At 37.3% G+C, this 13428-nt stretch overlaps 1 protein-coding gene across 1 annotated transcript in view; it reads left to right on the top strand.

The window, feature by feature from the left end:
• The window catches only part of NBAS (NBAS subunit of NRZ tethering complex), a 177110-nt gene that overhangs the window by 91201 nt on the left and 72481 nt on the right, over positions 1-13428 (top strand). The window contains exon 41 of the mRNA XM_009639823.2: positions 7464-7693. Within this exon, the coding sequence (XP_009638118.2) occupies positions 7464-7693 (230 nt within the window). The remainder of the gene's footprint in view (positions 1-7463; positions 7694-13428) is intronic.

Raw genomic sequence — 13428 nt, 5'->3', positions numbered from 1 at the left:
GACTACAGCTGCTGCCATATAGATCAAGATTAAAGACCTATTCTAAAAGAATAATCAATAACATAGTTCAGGAAAGACCAAAACACAGTGGGGTTTTGGTTTGTTTTGGTTTTTTTTTTTTTTTTTAGAGAAAAGGGAGATGGACAGAAGGTTAGGATAATTACCTAAACTGACATTATTTACTGAGAGTAATGCTGACTGCGAACAAGAAATGAATTACGTACTATGAATTTAGTAGGCACTTTACTCAAAATTGTGTAGTAATTTTCTGTTTTCAGAGGTGTTCTTTGAGTTGACATTTTAACCTTTTATATATTATGTTAGTTCCATTAAAACAGCTTTCAGGTGAAATGACAAGATGGGTTTTTTTTACCTAAATCTGACTTTTCCATATCTTACCCAATAATAGAGAGTCTGTAAGAGAACACAAGGTAGAAAAGAAACTATCAAAACATGTTCTCTTGGGACAAATTATTCCTCACTCTTGCTGGAAAAGCTGATTAAAAACAAAGCAAAAAACCCATTTAAAACAGAGCACAAGAGCAATTTGTTCAACTCTTCAGACACAAGTCATTTAACATAACTGTGGAAACAACTGCCCAGACAACTTTTCAAATTATGTTTATGTTTTATTACTTAACAGCAGCCTGTTACATTTTTTTTTTCCTGCAGCAGTACTGGCTTCTGTATTGTAAACTGTGTTGATTTAACTTATACCTAATGGTTTTTGTTGGGCTTAAAGTCACTTTGTTATCATTGATTCTTCTGCTGCTGGCTATTAAAAGGTCAAGTGGTACTTTTGGAACCATGTTTCATCTGCTGGGAATTTACCTTAAAATATCTTCAGTACAAATTCAAGACAATTACTAGAATATGCAGATACTAACATTCCATAGTCTACAAATACTGCAGATATCAGGGATAACTATAATTTAATTTTGTGATGGGTGGCTATTTGACATTAAAACAAAATATATAAATTAAATCAACTTTTCAACTGAGTTTTCTTCCCAGTTTGGAGTATTCTGATAATTTTAGCCAGTGCTTGTGGTACTTATGCAGATAGAGATAAAAAATCCTGGACAAAATGTTTTTGTGTAACAGGTGCTGTACACTGCATAGCCCAATTCTAATACTATTTTTAATGCAATTTCTGAAGCAGAAATGAAAACAACAGGTAATATTATTTTAAGGTGTGCTAGCAACATCTGATTCATAATTCAAAACTAACAGCTTAACTCTCAATTCTTTCTTATTCAGTGTCTTCTGGGGGCTTATTGGCAGAAAATATTCCTGGGATTCCACTAACGTCACGCCTTTAATCATAGCAGCATCGTGGGCAACCTTTGTCCTTGTAAGATCCAGTTAGTTTCCCAACATAATGATCTTGCAGCAGCAGCAGAGGATGCTGCCTTCGTATCCAAGTGTTTCAGTTTTCAACCACTACGTTTCAGCGTTGCTTATTCAAAACATGTAACATTCATTCTATTAAAAAAAACCCAAACCCAAAACACAAACCAAAAAAAAACCCCAACACAAAGAGGTGGTTTGTTCTTTTTAGACTCCAGTTTTGAAATACTATAATTTCCCAGCCTTTTGTAGATTTTTGTATTCCCGATGTATTTCTGCTCATAAAGCAACAAAGCACATTTGCATGAAATGTCATTTATGGTCATATGTTTGCAGTTTGAATTGTTAACTTAGGTCCTTATTGCCTGATAGTAGAAGAAAACAGGACTTTGGAGAGAAAAGTAATTCATTACAATTTCATTGAAATTGTGAGTGCTTATTTATAAACTGTTCACCTGTGTTTTCATGTTCTTCTCATAATTCACCAACTTTTATTTTTGGCTGGTTTTTTTGCCCTGAATTAGTTTATTCTAATTTCATTCTAAATGTACGTTTTCTTTTTTTTCCCCACTAATTTCCCTGGAAATTCAAATAACCCTTTTAAGTTAGTACCAGCCTTAAACCCCTAAGCAGACTAGAACTGTGAAGGCCTCAGTCACCTGTGTAATCTGCATTTTGTATAACACATTAAAAGTTGTGTCTGTATAACGTATAAGTTTGGGAGTGTTTTAAACTTGGCTGCTTTAAGTGAGAGCTAATGGTACTGGCTTTTAAATTGTGATCCAGGAGCATTTGTTTTATACAGCCACTCATCTGGAATGAAGTTTTAAAACACCCAGTTTCAGTTCTTTAAAAAAAGAGAAATCTGGATAAAATCTCTGGTGAAGGTGAGAAAGGAAACTGGGGAATTGGAGTCCACAGCTGCAGTCCTGGATCTACAAAATCCAGATCTATGTTTTTGAGTACAGTATGAAATTGCTCGTTTGCATCACCCATGTACAGTACTGTGGTGCCAAGCACTTTTTAAATACTGTGAACAGCCTTTGAAGTCATTATACTTAAGTATACCTGAGACATTAGAGTATGTTACAAAGAATTCTAATGGATCATTTAAGATTATGAATCTGAAATAGAACATTGTTTTATTATTGTCTGAAGGTATGAGACCTACCTATAGGTTTGATAATTGAAGATTTATTGCTCAGCTCATCTCTACTTCATTTTTTTTGTTAGTTTGTGCAACTTTATTCTGTCGTATCTTGTAGCTTATAGGGATCCTTACATGTTGGCTTGGCGTGGTTTCACTGGTGGGTGATGGGATTTGCTGCTTCCTGTATCCATTTGAAAAATGGCTGTGAAAGCTGATCCTGAACAAATCACGGTTGTCACCTGACGGAATACGTAGCTGCAGCAGTGGAGGACAAAGAAAGCTGAGGTATCCTTGCACTTGAGTGATGTGACAGGACAGGTTTTATTTCTGAGGTGTTCTGATCTTCCATCTCGGCCATACGCTTTATCTTTGGCTTTGAGCAGCTCAGACGTGAGACAACTCATCTGAAAGGTGGGCCACCCCGAATTCATACGGTGCTTCGTCTGAGTTAATGTACTCTTGACTCGCAGCATTACAACAGATTCTGTTGAGGACAAGTGTCATTGATTTAATTAATGGAAAGCTGCCCTATGGAGGGATGGGTTTTACTTCTTGAAGGAACAGGCACGTTCAGGCTTTTACTTCAGTGAACCATTTCTTTCCTGTAAGTCTTTCTTCCTGCTTCGGTATGTGAGGAAAAGTGTAGGCTATACGTGCTTCTCTTCATTCTTTTTTTCTCTCGCCTCCCCTTCCATCAAATTTATAGCACGTTGAATCTCTTGCTCCTCTTCTCCCTGAAATGTGCTCCAGAGGTGTAGTTTGCTTTCCTTAGAAGCACTGGAGATGGGCAGCAGTGTGACAGGATAGTGATCAAAGTACAGCTGTGTCTGCAGCAGGAGTTTTACACCCTGCTCCCTGGTGTCTCTTGCTTTGCTCATGTGGTGTCATGTCCTAGTTTTGCTAACCATTAGAGTTTTGCTTGGAGTACGTGTCTCCCTCTGTAGAATAATTTCTTTTTAAGGATCACTTAAAATGGTTTAGAGCAAATCTGGTGTTACAAGGATCTGAGCACAACTGACGTGTCCTCCTGCCTTCCCATTCTGATTCCTGTGGCTTGCTGGGGTTGCAGCTTTTACCAAAAGATTACAGTTTGAAGGGTAATGGAGATATTTTTCAACTTTAATCCAGAAAGGTCCACAACATCAGTTATGTGTTCGGGGTGATTATGAGCAGATTAGCCTTGATGATCTGAGCAGCTTTTCTCATCTGTGGTCCTAGTAATTTCTGTGTTGTGGTCTGAAGGTCATTTACATTAAAGACAAAACCAAAAGAATAATACTCCTTTTTAGAACATTTTGAAATACTCTTGGTCTTAAAATAAGTAAACAAGTTAAATAGCCTTACAATGATCAAATGTTATCTTAGTGACGTGTTTACATTAGAGCTTTTTAGTATTTATCTCTTACCATAGCTGTAAAATTGTTGCCACTTACTGAGCAAGAGAGGAACAGGAGAAAATCTGACTCATGTGACTGATGTGTATGGCTGAATTAAGTATTTTGAAGAGATTTGAAAGAAAAAAGAAATAGCAATTTGCCAGGAAAAACAACCAAAACAGAAGAAATTGAAGATTGTTTTAGGTATCAAGGTGAAGAAATTACAAAATCAAAACCTCATCTCTTTTTAAAAGCAGTGTTGCTTTTATAATACCACAGTGACATACAGATTCTGAAGGGCTTGTTATAATTTTTAAAAAGTCAAAGAATTTGTAAATCCTACGAATGCTGCTGTAAAAGTCAGCCATTACCAATTCTGCTAATTTCCTTTATGGCCAGCTACTATTACTAGCTACTTATTATGGTCTTTTCAATGACAAACTGTTAAGGCTTTTTTGAATACTGTCAATACAGCTATAATGATCTTTCCATATTAGTGTTTGTTAGAACAGGCATCGTAACGAATTGAATGAGGTATCTAATGGATATAGAAATACTTGTGCTTGTCTTCTAAAAATGATGTATTATTAAAAATGTGAAGATGTGAAAGAATTAATACTTAAAATCACAAAATACAAGTTGCACACAGCTTGACAGCAAGCAGTTTTGTCTTTATATTTTCTCATTGAGTTTGTGTTGAGTGCCTAATAAATACTGTGCAAACAACATTGTTATTTAGGAAAACATTTTAAATCTAGAAAGAGATGACAAATCTGAGAGAAGGAAAACTCTGTGTGTTTCCAGTAAATGAGTTTTTCAAACAACAGTAACGTGGGAAACACTGTTTTTTACAGATTTAAAAAAAAAAAAAAAAAAAGTCTCACATCAGGTGTCAGTATAGTCTCTTGCATGAAGCTGGCTGTGAGATTTCTCTATTTTTTTTTTATTGTTTCTTGTTCCTCATATGTACATCCGGGGATCACACTGATCCTTTAAACAGCATGTACATCAGATTATCCTCCACTTCCTTCTCTTTCCTTTCTTGTAACAGTTTGTCATCGTTATTATTTGTTGTGGTATTACTGTATCACACGGTGGTCCTTGATCCAGTTTTTTTTATTTTATTTTTATTACAACCTAATATTGAAACAAGAGGTAGAAGAGGTTCAGATAAGAAAAAGAATTAAGAAAAGAGAGAAGAAAAACAGTACTGACCAATTGATAGAGAGCAGTCCTGGCAGAACTGCAGACTTACGATGTCTTTGTAGGTATTACTAGGCAGAACTATTAGCAGGAAAGCGATTATGCCAATTTGATAGCTTTAAGGTGTTCCTTTGAAGCATGAACAGGCAGCGTAGAAGATTGCACACAGGCGCTCTTAGAGAAATGTAACAAACAGGGAAATAAGGCTGGTGCTAGTGATAGATGTCATTTGAGAGGGTGATAACCTTGTCAGGACGTTAGGGTTGGAAGTAAAGTGGCAGGTTTTTGTTCTTTTTTTTTTTGTTTTTTAAAAAGGAATTTCACATTTAAAGATGATGATTGGCCAAAGTATTGAAGACAAGGGTGGACCAAAAATAAAATTATTTTAATCTACCTGTCTTAGTAATTAGTATTATTTTAAGTTACTGTTGTAAATACTCAAGTTTAGTTCTACCTCAAGGTGAAAAATTATGTGCTATTCAGGAAACAGTAAAAATGTTATAATTTCATCTTCAGAAGCCATTTCTCAAGGAAGAGTTCTGGCATATTTGTTTGGAAATACTTTCAAGATTGTCTTTGTGCACTTCATGAACAATCTGGTGGGCTGTGCACCGGAAGAAGAGTGCTGACATACTCTTCTTAATGGAGAGAGTGGAAATGTAGTAGAAGAGAGCAAATTTACCCTCACAGGTTGTCAGAGGGACCTGCCTTTCTCAGTGGACTGTACAGAGGATTTAGGCGGTTATGTTAAACAGGCTGCTCTGACTTTCCCTGTCTCCGTGCTCACATTCTAGTGTATCACCTAAAATGGGATACCAGTGTACATAATAAGCAGTGGATTGGTTTCCAGCTGATATAATTGTATTGTAGAGGCACTGCTCTGCTTGACTATCTCTTTTCTGAGGTTTTATTGTTCTGTTACCAATCTCCTAAGAAACCTTGAAAGAACTACTGGTGGTGTTCATAAAATCAATGAGTTTTCAATGTTTAGAGGGCTTCAGAAAAATATCATGTGGAGATGAAAAAAGATGCCCTGTAGCATTTACTATGACTTGGTGAGCAGCCCGTCAGCTAAGACTTGAAAAGTTAAAAAAAAAAAAAAATCAATTCAGAGTGACCAGAAATTCTTAGAAAAATTCATGCATGCCTTAAGGTTCAAACATTTGGTTCATGTTTTACCCTGCTGTGCCCTCTAGTTAATGTTTGTAAGTTTAGCTTCTAATTTAGCAGAATAATTCTGTAATAAAAGTACATTTGTTCAGTACACTCAACATTCTTAAGATCACAGCCGTTAAACCAGCTGTTTCTTTTGGAAAGTGTTTCAGTTACAGTTGGCATCCCCAGGTATTTTTGGTGGCTCTTGTGGTGGCACTCCTTCTGCAGTGGGTGCTACACAGAAGTCACAGTGCTTCCTTGGTGGCCTCGCTTTCCACGGGAGAGAGAAGTCGAGGTGTTGAGTGTGCTGAGCGATTACATATCGCACGCAGCTCTCTTCATGCGGAGGTGCCTAGACATAGCCAGTGTCCAGATTTTGAGATAATTAGGAACATTCTACAGGACGTGTTTCTTCTTCATTTCAAATGCACAGACTGTATTTGTTGCAAATTGTTGCTTTGCTATGTGGGGTTTTGACTACAGAAGTTAGTGGTTTATTAAATATGCACTTGATGCACAATTTCTAATGCAGAAGTTTTATTTGTGATGAAGGTATTTTGAAAACAAAGCTTGTCCTAATCCATGGATGATCAATATTTAATTATTTGAAGGTTTCAGGGTATAGGCAAAGCCTCATGTGTAATTTGCAGATCGTGCAACGCTTCTCGTTCTTTGAAAGTATCAGTGTTCAACACTTAAAATGCTAAGCTATTCCTTTTATCAATTCTGTATAATAGAAGTGTATCAGAAATTCAGTAACAAAAAAAGACCAGTTTGCAATATTGCTTCCATGCTTATTTTTGAGATAGAATTTCTGGTTTAGAGTAAACTTACTTGTAGTGTTTGAAATTGAGGAGAGATTTGGTAAGTTTTCTTTGATTTGTTGAAGTGTTTTATTAATAATTTGCCTAGTTCAACATTAATTAAAATGAGGGGTTTAAAAACAAATATAATCAGTCATAGTGAAGTACTTGTTAGCATTAATTTGGTTAGGTAAGTTTCTTTGAATTTTTGTAGCATATGGAATAATCTAAAACTTTCCAAAAGGATAAATTCTGAAGTCATAGCGCATAGCCCTTACAGCAAATTTGGACTTCTGTTTTACTTAAAACTTCTAAAAAAGGGAAAAAATATTTCAGTTCTGAACACAGGGATCAATTACAAAATGGTATTTTTTTCATATATTTACAGTGCCTTTTTTTTTAGCTTGTTTTCAATTATTTTCACAGGCTGATCCAAAAGAGCTGATTCAGATGGTCACAAAGCATGTTACTCAGTATGGCTGTACAGATTGGCCTGAAGAAATTGCAACTTTGATAAATCAGCTGCATTACTACAATGAACGACTACTGGATTTCACTCAAGCTCAGATTCTGCAAGGACTTGGAAAAGGAGTGGATGTGCAGAGGTTTACAGCAGATGGACAGTACAAAAGAGAAACAATACTAGGATTGGCAGAGTAAGTAATATCTATTATGTTTATTTATTTTAAAATGGAATTACTTTAAGCTTTAAATCAGGAAAGTAAATTGAAAGTGGTGCTGACCTTTAGAAGGGATACGATACCAGTTGCTTCACATATTTACACTGTAATGCTGCTACAACTGGAGCCTTTTCTGTTCAACTACTCCACTTGAATGAAATGTTGCTCAGATAAATGGATTGATAACTTTTAATGGCAGCTATAATGCTTTGTTTATTAATTGCTAATATTAAAGTTAATCAGGGATGAATGAAATTAGAGCATAGATAGAGGTCTGATCTCTCTCATCTCCTGTAAAACTGCCTTAGTAATCTATTGGGGTATGCCCAATCATCAAAGTTTGTAATGAACTATAGTTTAAAAAAAGACAGTTAATAAACTAAATTTTATTTTTAATAATTTAGTTAAAGGTACTGTGTATTACAGTATTTTTTTCCCCTGTGGTCATTTGGAAGGACTGAAGCTTTCACTGCGCATATTCTGATATTTAGAATGCTTTTGTCTCACCTTTCAGTTATTCAGAATAGGAAAAAAAGGAAAGATGGAGGATAGTACTGTCTTTTCATTTTAAAAATAACTTTCATTAACATCTGCATGCAGGTACTTTAATCTGTGAACAAGTCATGAATATATACTTGAACTCTGTATGTTTTGAAGACAATCACAGTTGAGTAGCTGCTAGACTGTGAAAGGTAGAGTTCTGTGCAATAAGAAATTTTTAAAATAATTTTGAACCTAATTTTAAACTACTCTGTGCATAAAGCTTTTAAAGAGTATATTTAGATGCTTACAATTCCAATATGATATGAAATGCTGAATAAGAACAGTAGTATAACCTCCCGTTTTGAACACGAAGGTGCTGCTTTGCATCTATAAATCTATACCTGCATAGATTTTGGCACTGCATTCATAAAAATAGCTAGTGAGCATCTTTAAATGTTTCCATTGGAGTTAGCTGTTTTGTATACATTGTTCTCTGAGCACATATCGTACCAGTAGTATGTCACTAGGTGAATGTTACATCTTGATGATTATCCACAGTAACTTCAATACAAAAAAACCTTCTGATACTGCAGGTATTTATTTTGGATGCAGCATGCTTACTTACATTCTCATCTAAGAGTCCTTTAGATACTGACTTTCATAAAAAATAAAGTAAATATGAAGAGAAAGTTCTTTACAGTAAGTAGTTCTCATCTAAGAGTCCTTTAGATACTGACTTTCGTAAAAAATAAATATGAAGAGAAAGTTCTTTACAGTAAGTAAAGATTTAAACACAATATGAAAGGGTTAGTAAAAATATGGCTTCATAGCACATGGATGAGGATGGTAATTCCATATTAGGCAGTTGCAGAGATCCAATTAATTACTTGTTCAGTTTGCAGCTTCCTTGCTTTAATCTTCTCAGGTGACTCTTAATCTGCATTTTCTAATGAAAACAATGTGCAAATTCAGTATAATTGCGTGGCATATTTTTTCTTATTTTTGAATTATCGTTAAGTGCCTCATGTTTTTTAATCTTTTATGAAGTGCTGTTTGCAGGAGCAACACCTGGAAGAGACGGTATCTTATTTATAAAACAGCTTTGTACTAGAATGAGCAATTTGCTAAAACTGTTTAACAAATAGTTGTCAATTTTATTTTCCATATTTGGTGTATTGTCATTAGAGCTTATTATGCATTATTTATCAAATATTTAAGATCTTGGTGCCTTACAGACTTAATAAAGGTACATTCTCAAGCAGTTATTTGTGCAGAATAGAGTCAGAACGTATCTGGAAAGGAATTAGGGAAACTAGAGCAAGACTGAATGGAAATTCTTGAGTAATCAGGTGAAGTCCCATGTAGCTTCAGGCCAACTATGGTGTATAAGGTTTCTAAATTATTCTTTTACTTGATGCCAGCTTTTGGGTGGCTTTTTTCCCATTCACCTGCTCTGACGTCTTCAGCCCTTCACTGCTTCTCTTAAAATGTTGCAATCAGAAGTCAATTTTAATGATCTAATAGTAATTTCTTCCTTGTCTGATCTCACTGATCTGTAATACTTATTTTAGATTTTTAGAAAAATTGTGCAATTATCAAGCAATCTGAATTCCATAACTTAGCTTGTGCGTATTGGGTTCTCAGAATGATTTTGGTTCATAAGAACTAGGTCCCTTTTTAGAAGACTGAACCAGAAGGTCCTGTATAAAACCACTTTTAATGTACTTCAGCTCTTATTAGTGGCATTAGCTTCTGAACCACTGTGTATGCTTTTGCTGTACTGCTCTGCTCTGTTGCCAGTGTAGGCACAGCCTTTCCTCCCTGATGCATTGCTGCTGCAGAACTTAACAAACAGCTGTAGCCTTCTATCTCATTTTCGTACTTCAGACGTGAGAGGAAACTAAAGGCTTTTGGCTTAAATATTAATTTCACTTCTCCAGGTTGGATTTTTTTTTTTTTCCCTCAAACATTTTTTGAGGATGGACAACTGGAAAAGTGGATGTCATTTCCCTTTGTTATGATGAATCCAGCGGTGGTTCTAATGCTTTGTAGCTGATTGATGCCAGCAGAAAATGTTGAGAACAGCGATTGTAAGCAAACACATGCACGTGTATGATACAACAGAGGTTTTAGAGAATAAGATAGAGAAAAAAAATCCTCTTGGCTGCCAAATCATAGAATTATTTGGTTGGAAAAGACCTTTAAGATCATCAAGTCCAACCATACCTGTCCACTACTAAACCATGTCTCTACACATCGTCTACCCTTCTTTTAAATACTTACAGGGACAGGGACTTGACCACTTCTGTGGGTAGCCCGTTCCAGTGCCTGATAACCCTTTCAGTGAAGAAATTGTTCCTCATACCTAATCTAAACCTCCCCTGGTACAACTTGAGGCCATTTCCTCTCGTCCTATCACTTGTTACTTGGGAGAAGAGACCAACACCCACCTTGCTACAGCCTCCTGTCAGGCAGTTGTAGAGGGCAATAGGGTCTCCCCTCACCCTCCTCTTCTCCAGACTAAACAACCCCAGTTCCCTCAGCCGCTCCTCATCAGACTTGTGCTCGTGACCCCTCACCAGCACGATTCCTGGTACAAGCCAGGATACCGTTGGCCCTCTTGGCCATTTGGGCACACTGCTGGCTCATATTCAGCTGGCTGTTGAATAGTACCCCCAGATCCCTCTCTGCCAGGCAGCTTTCCAGTCAATATTCGCCAAGCCTGTAGCGCTGCATGGGGTTGTTGTGACCAAAGTGCAGGACCCAGCACTTGGCCTTGTTGAACCTCATACAGTTGGCCTTGGCCCATGGATCCAGCCTGTCCAGGTCCCTCTGTAAAACCTTCCACACAGTTTAGTGTCATCTGCAAACTTGGCAAGGGCTTATTATGAATGTTATTATTATTATGAATGTTTATTTCTGTGAGCTTGAAGGTAGTCAGCAAAATCCCAGCTGAACGCTACTGCATAGACGTGTATTTTGATGCTTTCACAGGCATGTTTTTTGATGCTTTGGAAACGTGTGCTAGCATACAGGCAGGGTGGGTAAGAACTATCCACAAGAACTGCTTCTGACTTTGCTTTTGCACCACTCTTGGTGCAGCACCACCCAGGAAGTTCAGCCAAACTGTGCCTGCTCAGTGGCCTTCAGTGGGCGTTTCTCTGCAGCCTTCAGGCTCAGGGAGGCAGGCAGTTAGGGCTGGGCATGAAAAGGGGTGTTTTAAAGTTAAAAGATCCTTTACAGTGTAATGACCATTTTTTCGGCTTTTCATTGTGTGACTACTTTTTCTTGTCTTGTCAGTATTATCTTGACAATGTATAGCTTCAGAGGGAACCTCCTGTGTTTCAGTCTATACCCATTGCCATGGGCCATTGTGTTGTCAGTGGGCACCACTGAAAAGGGCCTGGCTCTGTCCTCTTTGCACCCTCCCTTCAGGTATTTATATACAGTGGTGAGATCCCCCTGAGCCTTCTCCTCTCCAGGCTGAACAGTCCCAACTCTCTCAGCCTTTCGTTATAGGAGCGATGCTCCAGACCCTTCATCATCTTTGTGGCCCTTCACTGGACTCTCTCCAGTAGTTCCGTCATTCATTTTGGAACCACTCAGTTAATTTCAGAAGCTGTTGTAGTATTTACTTTTTAAGTAGAGGGGTATTAGGTCATCCCTAAAGATCATCTTTTCCTTCTGTCAAGATATTCCATATCTGAATTGATGATAGAAGGAAAGTAATATGTTATAGTTTGTTTTTTTTTTCTTTAAATTAATCAAAGTATTGAGATCAGCGTTGAAGACTAGCCTACAGAATAGTGCTGTTCACTTCATCACCTCTAGCATACCTTTTCCTGAATATTTCTCTGTTACCTTAGCCAGTGGCATGCTCGCTGTGCAGTTCTTGCATCAGTATTCACCTTCATCTTAACTAGTAATCCCCTTGTTGACAGTGCATCAAATGATTTCTGGAGAAGACAAGGAATGTTAGTTTACATGTATTGTGATTTGGCTACAGCTGTTGTCTATCCCTGGTTAAAAAAAGATCGGCTTTTATGTACTGAATGGCAACCTGCACAAACTGTGGCTTCTATTCTGCAATTTACAATGTAGTGTTGTCATGGTACTTCTCAATGTCAAAAAACAGAGCAGAGCATCTGCCTTTAAAGATTAGATTACTCTTATTCAGTATTTTTGAAAAAGTTTAGATCATCATCCTCTTATACAAACATCATTACTTGCTGGGTTAAAAAGTGTTCTTCTGTTTGCATTGACGTATTGAGTCTAGTTGAGAGGTTGTGTACAGGAAGCCTGGCTGTGTTGGAAAATCAGAGGGAAGGTGCCGTGGCCATTGCAATAGAAGAGACAGGATCATACGTGGGATATCTTTTTTTCTTTCTTCTTAAATGTATTTCAATGATTATTTTTTCTTAAAATATATCTTTCTCAATTTTAATGCTTGTGTTCTCCCTCCTTTAATTTTCATACATGTTATTCAGTGTGAAGTGCCTGATATTTTTCAGGGGTTGTCATAACTAAGAGTCATTACGAGAGGGTTGTGGGTTTTTTGCTTTTTTTTTGTGTGTGTGGTTTTTTTTCTTTAACTGCTAGAGCAGTAGGTATAATACAAAGGCTATATAGCTGGTTGTGAAGATTTTTCAGCTTTATGTTTTTTCTTGGCATTTTGCTTTTCTACTCTGCATCCTATATCTTTAATTCTACAGTATCTGTAGCATCTCTAACAGTGGAATAGAATCATAGAATTGCTTTGGTTGGAAAAGGCCTTTGAGATCATCAAGTCCAACCTTTAACCTAACCCTGCCATCCCACCACTAAACCATGTCCCTAAGCACCTCATCTATCCTTCTTTTAGATACCTCCAGGGATGGGGACTCGACCACCTCCCTGGGCAGCCCATTCCAGAGCCTGACAACCCTTTCAGTGAAGAGGTTTTTCCTAATGTCTAGCCTAAACCTGCCCTGGCCGCAACTTCAGACCATTCCCCCTATCATCCGTTACCAGGGAGAACAGACCGACCCCCACCTCACTACAGCCTCCTGTCAGGCAGTTGTAGAGGGCGATCAGGTCTCCCCTCAGCCTCCTCTTCTCCAGACTAAACAACCCCAGTTCACTCAGCTGCTCCTCATCAGACTTGTGCTCCAAGCTTTGTGGCTCTCCTCTGGACATGTTCCAGCAATGCAACACCTTTCTTGTAGTGAGGGACCCAAAACTGAACACAG

Source organism: Egretta garzetta, unplaced genomic scaffold (assembly GCF_000687185.1).
Source record: "Egretta garzetta isolate BGI_Z169 unplaced genomic scaffold, ASM68718v1 scaffold15, whole genome shotgun sequence".
NCBI lineage: Eukaryota > Metazoa > Chordata > Aves > Pelecaniformes > Ardeidae > Egretta > Egretta garzetta.
The sequence above is the reverse complement of the archived record's forward strand: the minus strand, read 5'-3'. Positions and strand labels throughout refer to the sequence as shown.